The sequence below is a fragment of the Schistocerca cancellata genome, unplaced genomic scaffold (assembly GCF_023864275.1).
Source record: "Schistocerca cancellata isolate TAMUIC-IGC-003103 unplaced genomic scaffold, iqSchCanc2.1 HiC_scaffold_782, whole genome shotgun sequence".
Taxonomy (NCBI): Eukaryota; Metazoa; Arthropoda; class Insecta; order Orthoptera; family Acrididae; genus Schistocerca; species Schistocerca cancellata.
The window spans coordinates 4,898,369-4,925,068 of NW_026046793.1; the positions used below are offsets into that span (position 1 = coordinate 4,898,369).

General features: G+C 44.7%; 1 protein-coding gene across 1 annotated transcript in view; it reads left to right on the forward strand.

Annotated features, from left to right (window-relative positions):
- Positions 1 to 26,700, forward strand: part of LOC126143130 (disks large homolog 5-like) — a 337,648-nt gene that overhangs the window by 264,447 nt on the left and 46,501 nt on the right. Inside the window, exons 2-4 of the mRNA XM_049915340.1 lie at positions 7,838 to 7,973; positions 12,627 to 12,759; positions 25,328 to 25,476. Coding sequence (XP_049771297.1) covers positions 7,875 to 7,973; positions 12,627 to 12,759; positions 25,328 to 25,476 — 381 coding nt within the window. The 5' untranslated portion in view covers positions 7,838 to 7,874. The remainder of the gene's footprint in view (positions 1 to 7,837; positions 7,974 to 12,626; positions 12,760 to 25,327; positions 25,477 to 26,700) is intronic.

Genomic DNA, 26,700 nt, shown 5'->3' on the forward strand with positions numbered 1-26,700 from the left:
ACGGACCTTTCTGGATACAGAAAATGTTCAACTGCTGCCCTGGCCAGCACATTCTCCAGATCTCTCGCCAACTGAAAATGTGTGGTCAATGGTGGCCGAGCAACTGGCTCTTCACAATACGCCAGTCACTGCTCGTGATGAACTATGGTATCATGTTGAAGCTGCATGGGCAGCTGTACCAGTACACCCCTTTCAAGCTCTGTTTGACTCAGTGCCCAGGTGTATCAAGGCTGTTATTGTGGCCTGAGGTGGTTGTTCTGGGTACTGATTTCTCAGAATCTATGCACCCAAACTGCTTGAAAATGTAATCACATGTCAGTTGTAGTATAATATATCTGTCCAATGAATACCTGTTTATCATCTGCATTTCGTCTTGGTGTAACAATTTTAATGGCCAGTAGTGTAAAAATTTGTAACATCTAATATATCATCCTTGTAGCATGATATTTTATGACATGCTGTCTGTCTGGCTTTTGTTTTTGGTTCTTCAGCTGATGTAGGATTCATAATTTTTCTGATGTTTTACCAGTAAAAGTGGCTGGCATTGTCAAAGCTTCATCCTCCATTGCTGGTGGCGGAGTGTGGTGGAGTTGAGCTCGCAGCCGTAGATTTTATGTACCTTGTGTGCTGATGTCCAAGGGCCTCTTTCCATAGTCAATTCCGGTGTGGTTCTTAGCTTGCTATGTGCAGCAGTCGTTCTGCAGCATGGGAATTCAGGATCCATTCACCTTGAGGTGTTTCTCATTCTTGTTAGTGCCGTGTTTGTGTATTTCTGTAGCTGCTCTGATGAAGCAGGTGTGATAGCTTTTGTCTACAGCAGTAACTTCCATTTTGATGAATTTTACTGTGCTCAGTCACACACAATGCGTACTATGTGGAAAAGTTTGTATTGGAATGACAGGATGATCAATGAACACCAGGACCACGTAAAATAAGCGGCATTGCAGGTTGGGGCAGGTGCAGAAATTTGTCTGGCAGAGCATGAGACCAGCCACATAGTAAAATTTGCTGACACAGAAGTTACTTGTGTAGAGATGAGCTATCACACCACCTTGTTCAGAGACGCCATAGAAATACGCAACATGACACTAGCTTCAACAAGAAAGAAGAAAGCTTAAAGGTGAACAGACCCTGGATTCCCTTGCAGCAGTGAATGACTGTTGCAGATAGTAACGAGAGAACTGCACCGGAAATAACTACACCAAACCCAGCAGTAGTCTGTTTGTGTGCCAGCAGTAGTCTGTTTGTGTGCCAGCAGTAGTCTGTTTGTGTGCCAGCAGTAGTCTGTTTGTGTGCCAGCAGTAGTCTGTTTGTCGCCAGCAGTCTGTCACGAAACCTTCAGTTACTTTCTACCATTTTTTGTAATGGACATGCAATTCTGTTCTTTTAATTTGAGTTAGTTTTTATGATGGAATTAGCTGAAATAGCATTGTAAATAAATATATTAAGTGATGCTGATGTTTTTATTTGTGGAATATTCACAATGATCATGGACTTGTACAGGAAATTTATTTCCTGTATTGTCACTTCCAGATTGTTGCATGAGAATCTCTATGTTGAAGCTTTAACATGACAATACATGTAATCATTTGTCATTGCAATAGCAAGATGGCATGTCTGCTTAATGATGGGACATATGTGGTGCACTTGTGGTCTAGGGGTAGTACCTGTGAGTACTAATCAAACTGTCCATGGTCCCAGGTTCGAAACATGCCACCACTTAAATTTGATTAATAATCGTGATTGTCAGCCAAAGACTTCCGGTATAACAAGCCACCCTCATTCTTTCAATGGTCGGCCTTCTCAAAAGGATGAGGAGTGGACAGAGGTTCAGAGCAACTGGGGTGGGTAACTGCCCTTAAAGGCAGAAAAATCAGCAATGATAAACAGCATGAGGATGCAGAAGGCAAAGGAAACCACTGCATTAGAGGCACATAACTTGTATCCTCAGGACATGTGGCCTGTAAGTGAGAGTGTCATGATGACCTCTCCATTGGCAAAAGATTCTGGACTAGTCCCCTGTTCAGATCTCTGGGAGGGGATTGCCGTAGGGGAAGGTGACCGTGAGAAAAAGATTCAATAATCAATGAAAGGATAACATTCTAAGAGTTTGGCCATTGAATTTCAGAAGTTCAAATGTGGCATGGAAGCTAGAAAATACTGAAAAGGGAAATGCAGAGGCTCAATCTAATTATAGTAGTAGTGGTGAGTGAAGGGAAATGAAAAAGACAAAGATTTTTGGTCAGATGAGTATATGGTAATACCAACAACAGCAGAAAATGGTATAACATAAGAATAATTTATTATGAATAGTGTGTGCCCCCTTGCAGGTCCGGGGGCTAGAATAGGTCAAAGGTATTACTGCCTGTCATAAGAGGCAGCTAAAAGGAGTCTCATGCTTTTTGGCCTTTGTGATGGTCCTCTATAGGGTTTGACCTCCATTTTTCAAAATTTTCCTGACGAGCAAGCCAGTTGGGTAAGGGCACCTTACATGGTGCTTAGTGTCCATCGTGCATCGAGATATATAGCCAACTTCCTTCTTCTGGCATTGCAGTCCCACTCATCCTCCATCTCTTGGGTGAGGACACCTTTGTGATTGTTTTCCTCCACCCACTATGCAGTGTAGTTTTCTGCACCGATGATGACCATGGAATTCTTTGCACCTCATATCCAGCACTGTAGCATGTCCGTTGTGGTGGGGCTGCCATGTACCCTGTCGGTTGATGCCTCCACTGTTAACTCCCCACGTGTGCCAAGGAGTAGATGCCACTCACCCTGGGGCATCAGGACTCCCGGCAATGGCCATCATGCCAGGTGGCCTTTGCTGCGGCCGGGAGGTGCCCGTGCTCCCGCACCACCTACTTCGGCTGCAACAACCCCCCCGCCCTCCCTCCCCAACCATCAGGGATTTCAGTCTCCACTTCTGAGCCAGAGAAGCGTAAGGCCTCTTCGGCTCCTCTCACCAGGAAGGGGTCCCTTTGGTCACTTTCTTCCAGGTTTCTGCTAGTGGGAAAGGTGACACCTGCCAGTGGCTGAAGAGCCCAAAAGCAGCTGGTTGTAGGGCTTCACACTCATCCTCAGTCCCAGAGACTAAATCAGTGAAGTCCTCCCAGCCAGGGAAACCCAAGGAACAGTGCGAGAAATCAGAAAAGAAGACCCCCAAGAACAAGGAACTTGTGGTGCCCACACCACTGCTTCCTAAAAGCTCTGCTGGACCCTCACACACAATGGATATAGACTGCTCAGGCAAAAAGTCGGTGGCAGCAGGTGACCCTGAGGCATAAACTGCCTCATTGAACATTCCAAGCCTTCCCAGTCGCACGCTGATGTCATCCTCCAGTGGAATTGCGGCAGTTTTTTGCACCGCCTGGCTGAGCTATGGCAACTGTTAAGCTTTACACCTGCTTTCTGCATTGCCCTCCAGGAAACCTGGTTCCCGGCAATGCAGACCCCTGCCCTCTGCAACTATAAGGGATATTACATGAACCGTAGCTATTATAATAGTGTCGGGTGGAGTTCACATTTATGTCGTAAACTCGGTCTGTAGTGAAAATGTGTGCCTTCAAACCCCTCTTGAAGCTGTGGCTGTCAGAATATGGATGACACTGGCAATAACTGTCTGCAACGTATATCTCCCTCCAGATGGTGCAGTACCCCTGAATGTATTAGATGCACTGATTTATCAACTCCCTAAACCTTTCCTACTTTTGGGAGATTTTAACGCCCATAACCCCTTGTGGGGTGGCACCGTGGTTACTGGCCGAGGCAGAGCTGTTGAAACTTTACTGACGCAATTCGATCTCTGCCTCCGAAATACTGGGCCCGCCACATATTTGAGTGTGGTTAGTTACTTGCGAATTGATTTATCAATTCGCAGCCCAGGACGTTTCCCATCTATCCACTGGAGATCACGTGACGACCTGTGTGGTAGTGACCACTTCCCCATCTTCCTGTCACTGCCCCTGCGTCAGGCCCACAGATGCCTGCCCAGATGGGCTTTAAACAAGGTGGATTGGGAAACTTTAAGTTACTCTCCCTGACATGGTAACATCGATGTGACGGTTGAACAGGTGATCCCTCGCTCTTTAGGGTGCCCCCCCCCCCCCCCCCCGCCGAGAAACAGTCCCTTGGTGGTCGCCGGAAATTACTGAGGCAGTTAGTTGGCAAGCTCTACAGTGACATGAGCGGCACTCTTTACAGTATCTGATAGCCTTTAAGCGGCTCCGTACCCGTGTATTCCAGCTTGTAAAACGACGGAAACAGGAGTGTTGGTAGAGGTAGGTGTCGACCATTGGGTGCCATGTCACCTTCCCATGTCTGGACAAAGATCAGGTGTCTTTTTGGGTACCAGACCCCAACAGGTGTCCCTGGTGTTACCGTCAATGGCGTGCTCTGTACCGACGCAAACGCGAATGCCGAGCACTATGTTTGAACCTCTGTGTTGGAGAACTACACCCCAGCCTTTTGCACCCTGAAACGGTGAGTGGAAAGTAAAGTCCTCTCATTCACTACACGCCACAGTGAACCCTTTAACACTCCATTTATGGAGTGGGAGCTCCTCAGCGCACTTGCACATTGACCCGGCACAGCTCGTGGGCCGGATTGGATCCACATTCAGATGATCTCTCTTCTGACTACAAGTGCCATTTCCTCATCATCTTCAACTAGATCTGGTGTGATGGCCTATTTTCATCGCAAGGCGGGAGAACACTGTCGTTCCACTGCTCAAACCCAGTAAAAAACCCCTTGATGCGGATAGTAATCGGCCCATCGGCCCTACCGACGTTCTTTATAAGCTGCTGGAACATATTGTGTGTTGGTTGTTGGGTTGGGAGATGGAGTCACATGGCCTACTAGCTCCATGTCAGGGCGGTTTCTGCCAGGGTCGCTCTACCACTGATAATCTTGTGTCCCTCAAGTCTGCCATCCAAACAGCCTTTTTCAGACACCAACATCTGGTTGCTGTCTTTTTTGACATACGTAAAGCATTTGACACGACCTGGTGACATCATATCCTTGCCACATTGTATAAGTGGGGTCTCCACTTATCCAAAACTTCCTCTAGCTACGTACTCTGTGTCCAGGTTGGTGCCTCCCATAATCCCCCCCCCCCCCCCCCCCCCCCCTCCCTCATATTCAGGAGAATGGCATTCCTCGGGGCTCCGTATTGTGTGTATCTCAATTTTGTAGTGCCAATCAACAGCTTAGCAGCAGCTGTAGGGCTGTCGGTCTCCCCTTCTCTGTATGCAGATGGCTTCTGCGTTTTGTACTGCTCCTCCAGTACTGGTGTTGCTGAGCAGCACATGCAGGGTGCCATTCACAAGGCACAGTCATGGGCTCTAGCCCACAGCTTCCAGTTTTCTGCTGCAAAGTCGTGTGTCGTGCACTTCTGTCAGCGTCGTACCATTCGTCCGGAACCTGAACTTTATCTTGTTGATGATCCACTCACTGTAGTGGGGATATAGTGATTCTTAGGACATCCAGAAGCTCAATTGACTTAGTCAGCGTAAGCAGAAGTGCTGGCAGCATCTCAGTGCCCTCCGCTGATCTGATGTGCACAACTGCTTGACAGTTTTGTTGCACACATTCGTAGCTCCTCTGAGCATCTGAATTACTGTCTTCTTTTCCCGCATGCAGCAGTTTACCTCCCGCATCGGCGGCCAACATTACGGCTCACGATTTCGGTTCGCGTGTGATCCCTTCTCTCTGAACTGGAGTCCTTTTCTTTACCATCTCTGCTTGAGGTCCATTCACGTACACCTCCACAGTGTATACCTCAGCCGAAACGTTGTCTGGACCTTTTGCACGGCCCTAAGGACCATTTAAACACCGACGCTCTCCGCTGTCGCTTCCTCTCAATTCTTGACGTGTACTGGGACTCTGAAGTTGTTTACTCGATGGCTGATGGTAATGTTAGCTTCGCCTATGTTCAGAGACCATATTGAACAGCATTCCTTGCCTGCCAGCTGCAGTGTATTTACTGCAGAGCTGGTGGCCATATCTCATCCACTTTAGTACATTCGTTCCTGTTCTGGTAAGCAGTTTCCTCTCTGTTCTGACTCCCTGAGCAGCTTCCGAGCTACCGGCCAGTGCTATCCTCGCCATCCTTTAGTAGCAAACATGCAGGAGGCCACGTCTGCCTGGGAACGGTCCACTTGTTCAGTGGTGTTTGTGTGGACCCCAGGACACGTTGAAATCCCAGGTAACGAACTTGTTGACAGGCTATGCGGAAACCTCCCCTGGAGATGGATATCTCTAATGAAACTGCCCTGCGTTCTGTCTTATGTCGCAAGGTTTTTCAGCTTTGGGAGACGGAGTGACATAACAGTATGCACAACAAACTGTGTGTCATTAAGGAGACTGCGAATATGTGGAAGTCTTCCCTGCGAGCCTCTTGCATAGAATCAGTTGTTTGTCGACTCAGTATCGGCCGTACATGGCTCGCACCTAGTTACCTCCTCCGTCATGAGGACCCACCTCAATATCGGTGTGGCTTCCAAATTACAGTTGTCCACCTCTTGCTGGACTGCCCACTTTTTGCTGCTCTGTGGCGGACTTTTAAATTTCCCAGCACCCTACCTTCGGTGTTAGGCGACAATGCTCCAACAGTAGCTCTAGTTCTATGTTCTATTTGTGAGGGTGTGTTTTATCATTTGATATGAGTTTTAGGGTATGTCCTTTGTCCCTCTGTGTCCTCCACTGTACGGCTTTTAGGGTGGTGGTTTTAATGTAATACAGAGTGGTTTGCTTCTCCTTTCTATTCTCATGATCAGCCAGCCATGGTAATCTGCATTCTAGTTTCTAATTTATTTTTTCTACTTCAGTAATTATCGTAAACCTCTTTCGGTCTCACTTTGACTCGGACACACAAACAAGTGATCGTTACTTAGTTTCTGGAATATGACAGTTTTGTCTCCTGTTAGGATTTTGTATCGACATCTTGCTTCCCGTTGATAGAATTTTTTAAGCATTTCCTTACAGTAATTGACACTTCAGTTTTGTGGCATTTGTTGGGACTTTTTCATAGCTAGATGTTAATGCAAAATCAAATACGTTGCAGTCTCATCGTGCCTTGGGATGTATCACAATAAGTCATGTGCCAGTCCTTCCGGATCTCATCTTAACATAATTTACTTCTCACAGAATCATGTTTGTGATGAATTGTAAACAGCCATCTGTGAAGGTGATTATCAAAAGTTGAACAATAGGATTTGAGGCACGGTTGTTGATTTTGGCCATTACAAAAATTGTAAAGTCGTATAACAAATCTCTCACACACAATTTCCATTTTTCGCAAGTTTCCTTAAATGCAAGCTGAAAAACCTTAGCCAGTTTCTGGTGAGCTGCTAGAATGAGTATGGTACAACTGGTGTCGTGCTGAAGTGGGGTTGATTGGTTGTGATGACACAGTTCTGTAGCAGTAGCCTGAAGTCTAGTTTAGGGTGAAAGGTGATAACTTGGTCGAGTTGATGAAAGCAATGAATGCGAATGCTAAGTAAAGGTTGTTGTAAGACTGGCATCTAGTATAGTCTAGGTTCATATTTGTTTGTATTTAAACAGTTCACTACAGCCGAACACTGGTTGTGCTGTTGTCATTCTAGTTGTTCGTCTGTTTCTGAGCTGTTTTTTCTAACAGTAACAAATGAAAAACTTTAAAACAGTGGTAACTGTGCATTTCACTAGGTGACACTACTGTGCTGTGTAATTTGCTAAATATTTGTAAATACCCTGATATTTTCTGTTGTCTTGTAACTTTTGTATTTATATTATTTCTTTGACTATTAACTTTTATTTTTAACACGGCAAACCAATCGTAATAGCATGTTGTACTATCCAGTGTGTGTAATCCACAAATACGACCAATCATAGAAGAGATGATGATGCGCATCCGTCCAGAAGAGGAGGTGAAGATGATACGGAGACGTGTGGCTATGAGTGAAATGAAAAAGAAGTCTGAATCTGATGAAAAAAATGTAAGTTTGCACTATTTTAAAAAAGTCTCTGTGGTGATTATTTGCTGTTATATATTGTTAGAGGTCTAGTCGTAACAGATCTTCCTATCCATTCTTTTTGCATTAGCGTTACCATTACTGATACAGCTGTGATTTTCATCTGTACTTTATCATTCATAGACTACTTGAGCAGATAGCATCAGACCAGATCTGTGTCATTCTGTTTTATGTATGTGCTTATTTAACCCAGAAATAAGATGTCTCACCATAACACTATGAATACAAGTAGCTCCAGTACACATGCACACAGAATGTTTTATGAGGCTAGGACAGTTGGTTAGCTGTGGTCTTGCTGAACGCACATATGTGGTATTTGCCTGAAGTGATTTAGGAAAATGACAAAAAGCCAAAATCTGGGCGACAGGACAGAGCAAACTATTCCCGAAGATGAACTCGGTGTCTGTACAACTGCAATGCTTCATTCAGTTGGTTCCAGTTGTTCATTGTTCTTATGTTAATTACATAACCTGCATGTACTCCCTCGATGGTAATATAGGTGAGCCATAATGGTGTGGTTAAGATTTGGGAAATCCAAGAATCTTGGGTTGTTGCCAGATTGTAATCAGTCACTTTCTGCTGCAAGCCTCGGTTCCACTTCAGTGTTCGGTGTGGCAGTGAAATGTTACATGTCTCAGTGATTGGGTATTTTTCATAACAGTCTGTATGCCATGTTCTGAGTGAGCAGACTATTATTTCAATTGCTCTGTCTGCAACAAATTTCAGCTGGTAATAGCGAATATACTGTTAATGATTTATTAGAGGAGGAGATGCACTTGGATCGTAAGAAGAGATTCCAAAATCGGATATTGGGTTTTAAGGCATACCCAGATGCAGATACTCGGATCACGATTGAGTAATGAAGAGTAGAGAGAAGTGTAAGATAATCTTCTGGAAGAATCAAAGTGGAAGGAGTTGGATACTGAAGCACTGAGGATGGGCGAGATGTGTTTGAGGTTATCTAAGGCTGTAGATGCTGTGACAAAAAATTCACAGTAGGCAGTTCAGTTGAAGAGGAATGAACTTTCGAAAAAAGGGCAGTCACTTAAGTTGAACAGACAGACATAAAGGCAACGAAAGTGACTGTAAAGAAATGTTGGGTTACAGAAGAAATACAGGGTGAGCGCAAAGTCTTGCCCTGATCATAAAAAATTATAACAGAATAACCATTTGTCATAATAAGTTACATTTGATGCTGTTACATAGGCTAGTGTTACTAGTTGTTGCGACCAGTAGATGGTGCTAGTGCTCCACAACACCAATGCGGTCTGTTAGGTCACGTTAATTGCTGGAGAAATGGCATCAGAGCAGGTGAAAGAGCAGTGTGTGCTTTCTTTTCACAAAACGAAATCACCAGTCGGTGTTCGGCGTAAATTTCGGGCTTCTTATGGACGCAGCCCTCCTGACTTTAAATCGGTAAAGCGAGGTATGCAAAGTTTAACGAAACGGGCAGTGTTGAAGATCGTCCTCGAAGTGGCAGGCCTTGTGTAAGTGATGCAACTGTTGATAGTGTTAGACAATCATTTTGACAGAGTCCGTCTAAATCGACTCGTCGAGCTTCTTGTGAACTTCAAATATCGCAAGCAAGTGTGGTGAAGATTCTTCATGAAAGGCTTAGGTTGTGTGCTTACAAAGTGCAAATTTTGCAGGCCTTGCAACCGAATGATTTGCTGACACATGCTGAATTTGCAGCTGAGATTCTAAACAGGATTGATGGTGCTAATGATTACTTAAATCGCATATTCTTTACTGATGTATCCACCTTTCGTGTCAGTGGAATGGTAAAGAGGCATAATGTCCATACAAGGGGTTCAGAGTCTCTACATGCTACTGTACAGTTACTGTGAAACAGTGAAAAAATGAATGTTTGGTGTGGCCTCATGCATAACAAGGTTTTTGGTCTGTTTTTCATCACGGAAAAATCCATTACCGCTAACATTTACTTCCATGTTTGGCAACAGTTCATTGCCACACAGTTAGAAGAATATAGACCGTGGATACTTTTCCAGCAAGATGGAGCACCCCCCCATTGGGCTTTGATGGTGCGTGATTTCCTGGATGAAACATTTCCGGATCGGTGGCTTGCAAAGAACGGTCCAACACCCTGGCCACCCTGCTCTCCAGATATTACGCCCCTTCACCTTTTTTTCTGGGGCTATATCGAGGACAGTCTTCGTCACACCAGTTGCTGACATTGATGAACTGAAGGCTAGGATACAAGTTGCTGTGGATACCGTGACAGACTACATGTTACGAAACACCTGGTGGGAATGTGAATACCACCTCAACATTCTCCAAGCTACCGAGGGAGCACACATTGTGGTTTACTAACATAAGTGGTCTAAAAAAACTAGTAACTATGTAACGGCATCAAATGTAAATTATTATGTACTTTCAACATAGCAGCACAGTCAGCAATTGTGATAATCTAATATATAAGACACTATCAGCCTCGATTGTGGTAATGAAACAAACCTTTACCTAGGTTTCAGCCCAAATAATTGAGGCTTCTTCAGAAGATGCACCTGAATCTATAATTTGTCTAAGAGGGCATGGTCTAGAAATAAGACATGCCCTCTTAGACAAATTATAGATTCAGGTATATATTCTGAAGACAGGTCAATTATTTGGGCTGAAACCTAGGTAAAGATTGGTTTCATTACCGCAATCAAGGCTGATAGTTTCTTATATATTAGTAAATTATTATGTCAAATGGTTATTCTGTAATTGTTTTAATCATAGCTGCACTAGTTGGAACACTCTCCCATAACCTCCAGGCCTCTATCTTCCCTAATTGCTGTCCTCCATCTGCCTCTGCCCACTTCTCTGCTCCCCCTCTGTAGCACTGCACACCAGTGTGCATGGGTCAGTGAAGTGGTGAAATGCACCTATTCTAAACTCGCCAAATTACTTGTGCTCGAGCTACAGAAAGTGGTATTAGTTGGGGTAATTCACTGATGACTTAAGGGAATTGCTTCCGATGTATGAACACATAGGCTAAGAAGTGCACTGACCAGTGAAGGAGGTTATTGAGAGTAACATAGTACTTTTTAATTTCATTTATCTTCAGTAAAATTTGTAAGCAAATGTGGTGCCATATTATGTCTGAATTACCTTCATTCAAATATTTCTTGGAATAGTCTTTCGCCGGCCGGAGTGGCCGTGCGGTTCTAGGCGCTACAGTCTGGAGTCGGGCAACCGCTACAGTGACAGGTTCGAATCCTGTCTCGGGCATGGATGTGTAGGATGTCCTTAGGTTAGTTAGGTTCAATTAGTTCTAAGTTCTAGGTGACTGATGGCCTCAGAAGGTAAGTCACGTAGTGCTTAGAGCCTTTTGAATCAATAGTCTTTCATTGTGACATTCTCAACCATTTTGTTTCAAATACTACTTCCAAATCAGTTTAAAGCTGATGTGACATTCTTTTGGTTTTGGCTGACACTATTTTTGAATACTGAGGCGAGTATTTTTTGTACTGTAGAACAATAAAAATTCATTAGTAAATTTGTTGTGAGCTACTTTACCTTTCCTTCATACTGTGTTCTAATAACTTTCCTCAGTATAAATAAAATATATAGTAAATTACGTATTCCTGTTGTTACAGAGTATTAATATTGAACATGCTATTCATATTGAACATTATACTGGGTGTACATAAAGTCCAGGAACACTTTAAATTATTTATTGCACACGAACTAAATATTGTACAGATGTCATGCATATTGCATTTTGAAGAGAAACTCTGAAAGGTGTGTTTTTTTGCAAGCATTGAGTATGCAAACCGTGAGTGACTCGGCAGATGTCAATATGGTAATAGAATTCTTGCCATGCCCGTACCAGTGTGGCAGTCACTTCTTGTATTATCCCGGAGCTCTTCTACGTTGAGTGGTAGAAGCAGTACGTACACCAGATCATTAATTTGTCCCCATAGAAAAAAAAGTCTCACAGTGTGATTTGCCGATTGGGGAAGCCATTTCATGAAGCAGCTGTCCCCTTCTGTAACACGGCCGTGTTTTGGCTAGCACTGACTATTGGCAAATTGCCAAACTACGCTATGGCTGTATATGTGGGGGGGGAGGGGGGGAGAGGGAGAGAGACTTTCAGTTTCTCTTCAAAATGACATATGTATGATATCTGTACAGTGTTTGGTTCTTGTGCAATAAATAATTGAAAGTGTTCCCGGACGTGATGTACACCCTGTATTCATATTTCTTAGCAAACTTGTTTACAATGCTAGCTCAACGTGTAATAACCACCATTAAATCAAGTGGCAACTAAAAGTGTTTAATTAGCAGCCATGGAAGTTAGATAAATAAAACTTGCTCTCACATACAACAAAAAATTACTTCTGGAAAATTTGGAATTTCAACCTGGAAATCTCAGAAATTGTATGATGAGTCATCACCTTGAGCTTTTTTGCATGTTGATTGTTTTCCATATTTCTCAGCACTGACACAGTTTACTAAATTTATTGAAAATATTTATATAGTATGTCTGTCTTCCATAAACAGCTATCTGATGACTGACACTGGTCTATCAGTCCAGTTGTCATTACATTGAAGCCAAACCCACAAAAATAACAACTAATTATTAATAATGCTGCATTTTATTTCTTGCAGTCAAAGGAAGAAGAAAGGTTAGCATTGCTAAGAGAATACAGAGCATTAAAAATGGAAGTCCAGGAAAAGAAAGCAAAGGAATTAGCACAAAAGGAGAGGATAGAATCTCTTAAAAGAGAGATCAAAGAAAAACGTACGTCTTTTCCAATGTTGGTTAGTTAATGCCTTGTAATATGCAATAGTTGATTTTAATTATTGTTAATATTACTATTACTCGTAGTGTTTCAATATTTATACCACCATACTGCTGAAATTCAGTCCCAGTAGTGATCATTCAAATGGTGTCATAAACTGTTTTTGAGAGTGTGCTACAGAAAGTGCTAAAGTTGGAGACAAATGTCTGAGAATTCAGGCAAAGGAATTGCTAAAAGTATATAGACATGGGCCCCATTAAAAGGACAGACTGCTTAAATACTACTTTGATGGTTGCTAGAAAGTTTTTCCTTTACTGCAGTGTAAATGATGTGCTGCTACTCTGTCAGAAGATTATAGGCATCTTTGCAATCATCCAATATCTTTCTTAGAAGCAGAGCCACATGACATTCTGAAAATCTTTTTGGAAGGTTTCACATCCACATATATGCATTATTCCATCCAGGAATTTCCAGTGTTATGCATTCCCACATGTTGCATGATGATGAAGAGAGGGGGGCGAGAGACAGAGAGAGAGAGAGAGAGAGAGAGAGAGAGAGAGAGAGAGAGACTGACTGACTGACTGACTGAAGGTCATCAGTAAAGAACATGTAACTAACATTTCACAATTTGTTGTGATCAACCATAAAGGAACTAGTAGTACATTGGTAATAAAACATACATGCATAATAAATATACTCATTTCAAAGATGTTTACTTTTCAGTGTATTATACTTGAACTATCTTCTCTACCGTGATCAATTCGATGAGATGATAGGAGTTATACAGTTGCTCTCAGATCCGCAGCACTGTAGCAGATGTGATTTCATGTCAACATCTAGATAGTTCTTTGCTCCAGGAATGTATCATTGTTTCACTTTTTGTTTTCACTTTTTGTCTTCATTTTACAACTCCTTTTAGACACATTCATTGTGATCAACCATTCTTCAGAGACCTTTAATGTGTGACAAAATTAGTGTTGCTTGCAAATGTCAAATTTTTGAATTGTTCTCCCTGCATTTTGATTCCTTTGCCAAATTTTTCTGTTGTCCTCCACTGCTTGTTCAGTCTACCTATTGAATAGCATTGGGGATAGGCTACAAACCTGATTCACTCCATTCTTGATCACTGCTTCCCTTTCGTGTCCTCAGACTCACAGCTGCATTCTGGTTTTTATAGAAGTTGTAAATAGTCTTTTGCTCCCTTTTTTAATTATACAACTTTCAGTATTTCAAATAGTGTATTCCAGTAAAATTTGTCAAACGAATTTATGTAAATCTACAAATGCTATAAACACTGATTTGCCTTTCTTTAACCAAAGTTCTAGGATATTTGCTATCGTGATCCACCGACAACGCCTGACAACATGCGTCAGCGCATTGTCAATGCATGTGCGAACATTACGGAAGGCGAACTACTTGCTGTTGAGAGGAATGTTGTTACAGGTATTGCCAAATGCATTGAGGTTGACTGACATGATTTTGAGCATTTATTGCATTAATGTGGCATTTACAGGTAATCATGCTGTAACAGCATGCATTCTCAGAAATAAGTTCACAAAGGTACATCTATCACATTCGAGCAACTGAAATAAAATGTTCAAATGTACCTACGTTCTGTATTTTAATATAAAAAACCTACCGGTTACCAACTGTTCGTCTAAAATTGAGCCATATGTTTGTGACTATTACAGCACCATCTATCACAAAGTGGTCCAACTAAAACATTCATATTTCTTTACGTACTACACAAATATGTAATAAAAAGTGGGGGTTCCTATTTTAAAAAATGCAGTTGATATCTATTTTACCTATGGTAGTGCCGTCTAGCGGGCCAACCATAGCGCCATCTGGTTTCCCCCTTCAAGCTAGACAAGTTTCGTTCGTTGTAGTTCTTTTGTTTGATGCTTATTTCGAGAGATATTTGGCCCAGTCATGATCAATGGACCACCCTGTATAGTTGAAGCTTACATTTGTACTGGCTCATAAAATTGTTCAAACACTGCCTAAATATTTAGCACTCTATGAAAGAGTAATATTCAGAAGTTGGTAACAAAATGGTGATGCAGCGGTGTCTTATTCTGATTGTAACTGTAAGTCTTCTGTTAGTAATATGGAGCTGGTTGTTTAATAGGACCGTACCAAGACATTAGTTTTCAGGACAATGAAAAACATGAAACACTGCATAAAAATTCCCCCCAGGGGGTCCACAACTCTTTTGTGGATACGTGCGTAGCGAGCACGGGACCCCGAGCTAATGTGGCCTTCCTTCCTTTCCGGGCTGCATACCTTCCCATTCCGCATCCTTCCCCATCCCTATCTTCGCCCCTCCTCCCCTCACCTCTGGCTCTTTCCTTCCCTTTCTCCCCATCTGGGAGTATGGTTTCCGCCTACGTCCGGAGACGGATGCTCGTAAATGTACTGCATTCTTTGCCTTTCTTGCTTTTATGTCTTCTTCCTTCCTTTGTCCTTCCCTTTTTCCTTACCTCTTCTCTTTCCCTTTTCTCCGCTGCGGCGTTTGAGACCTCTCTTCTTTCCTTTCCCTTTCTCTTTCTTCCTCCCTGTGCGTGTCTGAAGGCCGACCCACGCCCTTCGTGCGTAGCCGGTGACGGGGTAACGCGTAATTCCCCGCCCCGGGTAGACAGGTAGGACACGTACGTACCCCCTGGTAACGGCCAGGCCCAGGGAGGGGTGATTACCCGAGCTGATACCTTCCGAAAATGCCGATTGGTCCCTCCGTCCGTTTGTCGGGAGGTGTGACCTGAGGTGTGAACAATCACCTAAGGCGTGAGTGCCCTCAGAGAGGGCCCCCACAAGGGAGGAGCGCGCCATCGGAGACGCCGGTAATCATGGGGGATTCTTCTGCAATGGTTTCCTCACCTTCCACTAAGTCTGCTCACAAACGTAAGTATACTGAGTCTCAGCCACAGACGATTCTTCCATCGTTACCACAGTTCCTTGTTTCTCGGTCTGATGAAGGTCACGACTTCTCCACAGTCAACCCTTTCATTATTCAGAAAGGTGTCGACGCAATAGCAGGTCCTGTAAAGTCTTGTTCCAGATTACGGAATGGCACCCTGTTGTTAGAAACACACAGTGCCCTCCAGGCACAAAAATTGCTGCGTACTTCTCTGCTCCACACCTTTCCTGTCCGGGTGGAACCGCACCGAACCTTAAATTCCTCGCGTGGATTCGTTTATACACGCTCCCTCGATGGATTGTCTGACGAAGAAATTCAGCACTATCTGTCTGACCAGGGCGTAATGGCAGTTCATAGAGTAATGAAACGGGTTGACACGAACATCATTCCAACCCGCACTGTCTTCTTGACATTTGACACAGTTCAACTCCCATCGAAAATCAAAGCTGGCTATGAGATAATTTCCGTTCGCCCTTACGTCCCGAACCCTACACGTTGCTATCGATGTCAGCGGTTCAATCACACCAGCCAGACCTGTTCCAATCCAGCCAAATGTGTTGCGTGTGGCAAGGATGCCCATGAGGGTGCTTGTCCACCTCCATCCCCTCGCTGCATCAACTGTATGGGTGACCACGCTGCTTCCTCTCGAGATTGCCCCGTTTTTAAGGACAAAAAGCTCATCCAGGAAATAAGAGTGAAGGAAAAGGTGTCGACCTTTGCTGCTCGAAAATTATTCGCCAGTCGCAAGCCCACCGTGCCTCAGACAGGAAAATATAGCACTGTCCTTGCTTCTCCTCGGCCAACAAAGGAGGCGGCCACGCAGACTTGCGACGTCACCTTTAGTGCCACGGTCGTCAGATCGGCCAGCGCAAAGATCGCTCGTTCAACCTCACCACTTCCGCCTGCCCACTCTATGGCTCACCCTTCGTCGGGTTCTGCTAAATCTCGAGCCCAAAAGTCGGACGCCAAGTCTTCGAAAAAAGAGCATACTCGTGAAGAGTTTTTACGTACCGCAACTTCCCAACCATCGGTTCCTCCATCTAAACATCATTCTTCCAAGAAGGCTACAAAGAAACCCAGTTCCTCTCCTTCTCCGCCAAGGCGTGTCCCATCTACAGCACCACCTGGCGGAAATCGCCCTCGGCCGTCTTCTGTGTCGCCGAGGCGCACTGCTGGTGGCCGGTCAACCGGCCGATCGCTGGTGGCAGGAGCTGCTCCTGACCAACCTATGGATCAGGATCTTCTGCCTTCGGCTGACTGCCATTCCATGCTGTCGGTAGCTAGCTCCGAGCAGTCTTTGACTTGACAGCAACTTTGGTCACAGTCCTCCATTTTCTGTTCACCCCATGTCCATTATCCACTGGAATATCCGCAGCATTCGAGCCAATAGGGATGAATTGTCGATCCTCTTAAGATCCTACTCACCGGTCATCTTCTGTCTTCAGGAAACGAAGCTGCGTCCCCATGACTGCTTTGTTCTCCCTCATTTTCAGTCCGTCCGATATGATCTCCCCTCTGTTGAAGGCTCTCCAGCCCATGGAGGACTCGTGATTCTTCTCCATGATACTCTCCATTATCACCTAATCACCTTAAACACTTCCTTCCAAGCTGTCGCCGTCCGTCTTTCGCTTTCCGGATACACGCTCTCTCTTTGTACTGTATACATTCCATCGTCCACACCAATGGCATGAGCTGATCTCCTTCATCTTCTTGGTCAGCTTCCACCCCCCTATTTGCTGGTTGGGGACTTCAATGCCCACCACCCGCTTTGGGGATCTCCACATCCTTGTCCACGTGGCTCCATATTGCTAGACGTCTTCCACCAAGCGGATCTAGTTTGCCTCAACACTGGGGTCCCCACATTTTTGTCTGCCTCCACGACAACCTTATCTCATTTGGACCTTGCGGTCGGTACTGTTCCGCTAGCTCGGCGCTTTGAATGGTTCGCCCTTGATGATACACACTCGAGTGACCACTTTCCATGTGTCCTCAGACTGCAGCCTCAACTGCCATATATGCGCCCGCGACGCTGGAAGTTTGCCCAAGCCGATTGGACACTTTTTTCGTCTCTCGCAACATTCGATGACCGTCGCTTTCCCAGCGTCGACGATGAGGTCACACATATTACCGACGTTATCCTTACAGCTGCGGAACGTTCAATACCACGCACCTCCGAATTGCCCCGGCGCCCCCCCCAGTTCCTTGGTGGAACGAGGCATGCCGTGATGCAATACGTGAGCGGCGACGTGCTCTTCGCATTTTCCGTCACCATCCTACTTTGGCCAACTGTATCCGCTATAAGCAGCTCCGTGCGCGATGCCGTCGCGTCATCCGCGATAGCAAGAAGGCAAGCTGGAAATTCTTTATTAGCTCATTTAACACCTTCACTCCCTCCTCGGAAGTTTGGAGTCGGCTTCGACGGTTCTCAGGCGCGCCTAGTTTCTCCCCGGTCTCTGGGCTCACTGTCGCGCATGATACCTTAGTGGACCCCGTCGCAATTTCTAACTCGTTGGGTCAGCACTTTGCTGAGGTTTCGAGCTCTTCAAATTACCCGCCAGCGTTTCTCCCGAAGAAACGTGCAGCGGAAGTGCGACCTCTCGCTTTCTCCTCTCAAAATCACGAAAGCTACAATACTGTTTTCTCCATGCGGGAACTCCAACATGCCCTCTCATCTTCTCGCTCCTCCGCCCCGGGACCGGATGGTATCCATGTCCAAATGTTGCTGCATTTATCAACCCCTAGTCTGCGTTACCTCCTTCGCCTTTATAATCGAATTTGGACCGACAGTACCTTTCCCAAACGGTGGCGGGAAGCTATTGTCGTTCCTGTTCCGAAACCTGGAAAGGACAAACATCTCCCCTCTAGCTATCGCCCCATTTCTCTCACGAGTAGTGTCTGTAAGGTTTTGGAGCGTATGGTGAATTACCGTTTAGCTTGGTGGCTGGACTCCCGCAGTCTTTTAACACCAGCCCAATGCGGATTCCGGAAGCATCGTTCTGCAGTTGACCATCTTGTTGCTCTCTCCACTTATATCATGAACAATTTTCTCCGGAAACGCCAAACGGTAGCAATATTTTTCGATCTGGAGAGAGCATACGATACCTGTTGGAGGACAGGCATCCTCCGCACACTGTTCTCTTGGGGCTTTCGAGGCCGGCTGCCCCTTTTTCTTCGCGAATTTATGGCAGAGCACCCTTTTAGGGTGCAGGTGAACACTACTCTCTCCCGTACTTTCTCCCAAGAAAACGGGGTACCCCAGGGATCCGTGCTGAGTGTTGTACTGTTTGCCATCGCCATAAATCCAATTATGGATTGTCTCCTTCCTGATGTCTCGGGCTCCCTCTTTGTGGACGATTTTGCGATCTACTACAGCTCTCAACGGACCAGCCTTCTTGAACGACGTCTTCAAGGATGTCTCGATCGCCTCCACTCGTGGAGCATCGAAACCGGCTTCCGTTTCTCACCCAGTAAGACCGTTTGTGTCAATTTTTGGCGACGTAAGGAGTTTCTTCCGCCCTCCTTACATCTAGGTCCTGTCAACCTTCCGTTTTCAGACGTCGCTAAATTCTTGGGTCTTATGTTTGACAGAAAACTGTGCTGGTCCTCCCACGTCTCCTATCTTTCGGCTCGCTGTCTGCGATCGCTTAACACCCTCCGTGTCCTGAATGGTACCTCCTGGGGAGCGGACCGAGTGGTCCTTCTCTGCCTCTATCGCGCCTTAGTGCGCTCAAAATTGGATTACGGAAGCATAGTCTACTCCTCTGCTCGGCCGTCTATTCTTCGGCGTCTCGACTCTATCCACCACCGTGGATTACGTTTAGTGTCTGGAACTTTTTACACTAGCCCTGTGGAAAGCCTTTATGCTGAGACTGCTGAACCTCCGCTGTTCAATCGGCGAGCAGTCCTCCTGAGTCGTTATGCTAGCCATCTGTCTTCTATGCCTGCTAATCCAGCCCATGACCTTTTTTTCGACGCCTCCTTTGATGTAGGGTATGCAGGCCGCTCCTCCTCCCTACTACCCCCGGGAGTCCGCTTCCGTCAATTGCTGGATTCTCTTTCCTGCCGCTTTCCGAAAACCTTGTTGACAACTTGGGGTACAGCACCGCCTTGGCTCCGTCCCCGGATCTGCCTGCTCCGTGACCTTTGTCAATTTCCCAAGGATGGTACCCCTACACTTGTTTATCGTCGGGCATTTGCTGCTCTATGTGCACAAATGACGGATGCCACATTTATTTACACCGACGGCTCGAAAACATCATTAGGTGTAGGGAGTGCCTATATTGTTGGCGACACCCCAAATCGCTTTAGACTTCCCGACCAGTGTTCGGTTTATAGTGCGGAGCTTTACGCTGTTCTCCAGGCTGTCCACTACATCCGCCGCCATCAGTGGATTCAGTACGTTATCTGCTCAGATTCTCTCAGCTCTCTCCTCAGTCTCCAAGCTCTTTACCCTGTGCACCCTCTGGTCCACCGGATTCAGGACTGTCTGCGCTTGCTCCACCTGGGGGGCGTCTCGGTGGCGTTCCTCTGGCTCCCGGGACACACTGGTATCTGTGGGAATGAGGCGGCCGATATGGCGGCCAAGGCTGCAGTCTCTCTTCCTCGGCCAGCTATTCAGTCGCTTCCCTTCACCGATCTACGGAGCGGTTTATGTCGCCAAGTTGCTCATTTATGGCATGCGCATTGGTCAACACTTCCCCGTAATAAATTGCGGGAAGTGAAAGCCCTTCCTTGCGCTTGGACTTCTTCCTCCTGAACGCGTCGTCGGGAGGAGGTAATTTTAGCTCGACTCCGGATAGGGCACTGTCTTTTTAGCCATAGACATCTTTTAAGCGGTGATCCTCCTCCACTCTGTCCCCACTGCTCTCAGCCGTGGACGGTCAGACACCTTTTAATTGAATTAATCCGTTACGCTCGCATCTACAGCTATCGCCTGATCCATCGTCGATTTTAGCAGATGACACGTGCTCAGCCAACCGCGTTCTCCAGTTTATTAGTGACAGTGAAATGACGTCAGTCATTTGAAGTTTCTTTTTTTTTGGGGACACTCACCCCCTGTCTGTAGTGGATTTTTAAGCATTCTTTCTACTTTTAGTTTCTCCAATTTTATGAGTTTGTTTCCATTGCTGCTGGTTTTCAATTTCGGTTTTTTACTGTCTTAAGTCACGGGCTGGGCACTAATGACCATAGCAGTTTTGCGCCCTAAAACCACAACCAAAAAAAAAAAAAAAAAAAAAACTGCATAAAAATTGTCAACATATAATTTGAAGATTGGTTTGCTGTAGCACCAACTGATATTTGTTTTTTATATTCTGTCATATTTGCTGGGCATGTACTTTCCACTAACTTCTAGTGATAAACCAGCAGAATCACATAGGACAATAGTAACATTTCAAAACAATGTCAACGACATATAAAGAAACACAATTAGTTATTTCAGGCAGTTCCATAACGGAGATGATGATGACTTTTGATTTCATTTCCGTGAAACAGATGCATTGTAAGAGTTATTAGCACATCCCACTTCATCGCTCATAGCTTTCTTCATAACCAGTTTGTGGTTCATATTCTCCCAAGTTCGAAAAGCTTGTCACTTGACAGTAACATTAGATAGATGTTAGTCAGACAAATGTCACAGTGCTCAAAACTATGAATTCCTCTAGTGAGACAGTCTAGTGTTTGGTTATGTTGGAAAAAAGGTGACAAGAGATTAGAGAGACATCACAAAGAACTGCAGTTGGAGAGAACAGAATATGTGGATGAAGAAAGGTGAGTACTCAAGGAATGTGAATTTTAAAATTTTCCTGGCGAATTGACTGTTCAAACAAATCTCGGGCTTGCAGCCGGTCGTCATTCAATACTTCGCACGATATTTCAACTGGGCCCCTGCCGGTCATCTTCAGGTGAGCCGTCGCAAACTGGCGAAAATGTCCTCTGTTCCACAATATACATAGCGTACTGTAACTGTTCTGCGCATACGTCGAAAACTTGATAGATGAACCACACTGCCCGCCGGCAGCGTCCTCCCTGGTGGAACAGTGGAACTCAGTCGCCCTCTGCGTTGCCGTTTGCCACGGCCGTCGACTCACTCTGTCGTCTTCGATTTGAGCAAATCGTGGAGATGATGGGATACTGTGCACTGTCCAGCTGGTAGCCGCTGTCACGGTTTAACAGATTTTCCACCAGTTGTATTTCTACGGATTCTTTAATAATGGAGTCCCAGAAAGATGTTGCTGTGGACAAAATCATTGTTTTCTCATACTCCATTGAATGTCCAATAGAAATACAATGTTCAGCAATAGCGAACTTGCTTGGCTGCAAAAGGCGGGTGTAACGTTGATGTTCAGTGCAGCATTCTTTCACGGTGCATGTGGTTTCACCTATGTAAGCCATACCACATTGGCATGGTATCTTGTAAATTCCGGCCTTTCGTAGTAACAGACTGCCCTTAACTGATCCCACAAGGTCCGCAATCTTCGATGGTGGGTGGAAAACCACTTTTACCTGAAATTTTCGGAGGATTCTTTATTGTTAGTGCCCTGTTACCTTGTGGTGTGTACAAAGACTAGATGTATGGTCTGCTAAGTGACTCTACCTATAGGAGGATTGATTACGATCCTACAGGACGTGTGCAATGGAAAACTTCAGCACTATTAAATTCCTCCTCCTTACCGCAAGAGACCATCAAGAGGTTAAGACCACATGGTTGTATACCTCCGAGACTGTATGGCCTTCCAAAGATTCATAAAGAGGGTCTTCCTCTGTGTCCAATAGTGAGCAACATTGGAGCTCCTACATATGATTTAGCTAAACATCTCACTTCCTTACTGAGACCTTTCGTAGGCAAGTGCTCACGTCACATATTTTATCAGTAGACTGGGGGCTCTTCGTCTTAGCAGTGTAGACCTTCTAGTAAGTTTTTATGTGGTCTCACTTTTTACAAAAGTTTCTCTTGCAGATTCTTTGACACTGGTAACATGTTTCCTGTTGATATCACTGCTTTGTTCAGGCACACTCTTTCCGCAAATTATTTTATGTTTAATCAAGATTATTTTGAACAGACTGATGGTGTCGCCATGGGTAGCCTCCTGTCTCTTTCGTGGCCAACCTTTTTATGGAGGATTTTGAAGAGAGCCCTTGAATCAGCTACTCTGAAACCAACAGTATTTTGGTGGTATGTGGATGACACTTTCATAGTGTGGCCTCATGGAGAAGATAAATTAATGGAGTTTCTACATCACCTCAACTCCATTTATAGCAACAACCGGTTCACCATGGAAATAGAGAAATATTGTTGTTTGCCTTTCTTGGATGCCCTGGTTTGAAGGAAGAATGATGGTTCTCTAGGGCATTCAGTTTACCGGAATCCCACTCGTACTGATTTATACCTGCAAGCATCGAGTTGCCATCACCCATCGCAAACCATGAGTTTGCTTAAAACACTTGTTCATAGAGCTCATACTCTCAGATCTAGATAGCTTACCTCAAGAACTCGCCCATCTAAAGACAGTATTCAGTGAAAATGGATATCCCATCCGGCAGATTAACAGGGCACTAACAGTTAAAACTAAGAAGCAGGAAGTGAATAAAGAGGAGAACAAGCCAGAACAATCTTTAGCTTTTCTTCCTTTCGTTGGCAACACTTCGTTTAAAATAGAAAGAATCCTCCGAAAATTTCAGGTAAAAGTGGTTTTCCGCCCACCATCGAAAATTGCGGACCTTGTGGGATCAGTTACAGACAGTCTGTTACTACGAAAGGCCGGAATTTACAAGATACCGTGCCAATGTGGTATGGCTTACATAGGTCAAACCACACACACCGTGAAAGAACGCTGCACTGAACATCAACGTTACACCCGCCTTTTGCAGCCAAGCAAGTCCGCTATTGCTGAACGTTGTATTTCTATTGGACATTCAATGGAGTATGAGAAAACAATGATTTTGTTCACAGCATCGTCTTTCTGGGACTCCATTATTAAAGAATCCGTAGAAATACAACTGGCAGAAAATCTGTTAAACTGTGACAGTGGCCACCAGTTGGACAGCGCACGGAATCCCATCATCTCCACGATTGCTCAAATCGAAGACGACAGAGTGCGTCAACGGCCGTGGCAAACAGCAATGCAGAGGGCGACTGAGTTCCACTATTCCACCAGGGAGGGCGCTGCCGGCGGGCAGTGTGGTTCATCTATCAAGTTTTCGGCGCATGTGCAGAATAGTTACAGTACGCTATGTATATTGTGGAACGGAGGACGTTTTCGCCAGTTTGCGACGGCGCACCTGAAGATGACTGGCAGGTGTCTAGCTGAAATATCGTGCGAGGTATTGGACGACGACCAGCTGCAAGCCCGAAATTTGTTTGAACACTCAAGGAATGTTTGAGGTCTTCTAAAAGAACATGACAGCCCAGTTCTTATTGTGTAGATTAACATCCATTATTTTCACCTAGGTCATGTTTGAAATGTTCTGTTATCATTATCTTTCTATGCTAGTATTATTAAATAGCCTCATACAATACTGATGCTGTTTGTTATAAACTTAGTTATTCCCTCTTTCCTGCAATGAACATGTTGACTGCCTGGCGAAAGAGGCCACGAGTAAACCATCTCTGGATGTTGGCCTCCCAGAGGCTGATTTGCGGGCAGTCCTCCGCCGAAAAGTTTTTGCGCTTTGGGACGCTGAATGGCGCGATCGGATTCCACCCAATAAACTCCGTGCCATTAAGGAGACGACGACTGTGTGGCGGTCCTCCATGCGAGCCAACCGCAGGGACTCAGTCGTCCTTTGTCGGCTCCGCATTGGCCACTCCCGGCTAACACACAGTTATTTACTGCGCCGGGAGGACCCTCCTGTATGTCGCTGCGGGGCGGCTTTGACGGTGGCCCACATTCTGTTGGCCTGCCCCCTTTTAGCTGTGGTCAGGCAGACATTTGCGCTGCCTGATACGCTCCCTGCCGTTTTATCTGATGACCCTGTTATGGCTGCCTTAGTTTTACGTTTTATTAGGGCAGGGAGTTTTTATTCTTTCATCTGAGTGTTTCTGTTTTATTTTATTATTTGTGTTGATTCTGGCCTTTGGCCTATGATTTTAAACTGATCTTTTAATGTGTTTCTAAGTGGTTGGCTTTTCCTTTTTTATTTCTATGGTCGGCCAACCACTGTCGCACTCTGTGTGGTTTTAGTTCGTTTTGTCTTGTCCTTGTCTCCGTTTCGCTTGTTCTATATCGTCTGTGGTCTATTCTGTTCCTCGTTTTTATTCTCTGTGGGTGTTCTTTGTATTTGGAAAAAGGGACCGATGACCGTAGCAGTCTGGTCCCTTTCATCCCCCCAAACCAACCAACCCTCTTTCCTGCAATTATCAACTTACCCTGCCAAGAATGTTTCCCTTAGTCTCCATTTGCCAGTAACATTGTCATGTGTAAAAGAAATTTTGCTTCCTCCTGCAATTGTTCAGCAACTAAGTTAAAGAGCATTTCTCTCTATTCCTTCAACAGCATATTTCATTCACAACACGAGTGACGCATGATTGATGCATGTAGAGTGTAGAGTCTTGGGGTAGATGATCCTGGTCTAGGAGGAAGTGTGGTCGTTGTAGGACTTGTAGTATTACAGCTTTCAGTTACTCGTATTAGACACCTGTTTTATTTCAGATCAAAAAGCTTCAAGTTTGCTACATGAAATTCGTGAGCTGAACAACCTAACTTTGACTGTGAAAGCAGCATCTCAGCAGCTTGAGAATGGCATGAAGCTAATGTGTGACAGTAATTGCATCGCATCGTACAGCAAGAATGCTAAGCAGGTAAGTGAAGAGGTCTACTATAGCATTCATTTTGTTGTTAATATAACTGTATGTATTTGGTTGTTGAGGGTGTTACCTTGCTGCATTCATTATTTGCACGTTCAGTGTGCCAGCAAAGGTACTTTCATAAAAGAAATCTGTCCCCCCCCCCCCCCCCCCCCCCCCCCCCCGCCCCTCTCATATCTTCTAGATTCATAGAGCAATTTCATTATGATACTATTCCTAAAAAACAGGAAAAATCCTCCTCAGAAAGTTGGCATAGTGTTTCCCTCTCAAGCTGTGTGCGAAAACCACTTGAGTGGTGTTGCAGAGGAAGCCACTTCTCATCTCGACTTAGAAAGTATCATTCTCCATTTTTTTATATAACCTGATCCTACTGTAGGCAGCATTGCAGAGAGCTTTCATATACAGGTAGAACCTTACATAGCTATTCTTTGACATCGGTCCATTAACAGACAAGTATTACGCAAATGTTCTGTGAACTCAGATTGCAATACCTGGAGGCAAGGAGGCATTCTTTCAGGAAATCACAACTGAGAAAAATTATAGAACTGGAATTTGTGAGCAATGGGAGAATGACCCTACTGCCCACCAATATACATCTTGTGTAAGGGCCACTAAGAGGAGATTAATCAGGGCTTGTACGGAAACAGTTTTTTGCCCCTACCTCCATTTGAGAGCACAAGAGGAGAGGAACTGCAGCTATCCACAGAGGTCCAGTGTAGGCTGTGATCATCACATGACAGTGAAACTTTGTAGACATGTTCAGGTGGAATTATTTATGCGTGGGAAAAATTAGTTCAAATTTTGGCCACCAGACGCAAATGTGGTGGTGTTAATTAGAGATGGGCAAAACTGTTCTTTTCAGAGATTGGATCAGAACTGTTCACTCCCTGAAATGAATTAGCTCTTTTTCATGACTCACCACTCATTTACAATAGAAAATAAATGGAAGGCACATTGCCCTTTAAACTTGGTTTATTCCAGTACTATACCTGTATTTTGATCTTATTTGATCCTATTTTGAAGTAACACAGATAATGAGTAAGAATTTTGTATTGTTTATTGAAATTTCCACGATATGACAGTTTTTGATTATTGATTTATTTTGCACTATCGTGGTTCTTTGGGTGATCGGAAAATGTTGTAACTTGAGATTTACATTAACAATATATTTGGCTATAATGTATTAAAATTTCATTAACCTCATACAAATACATCGCA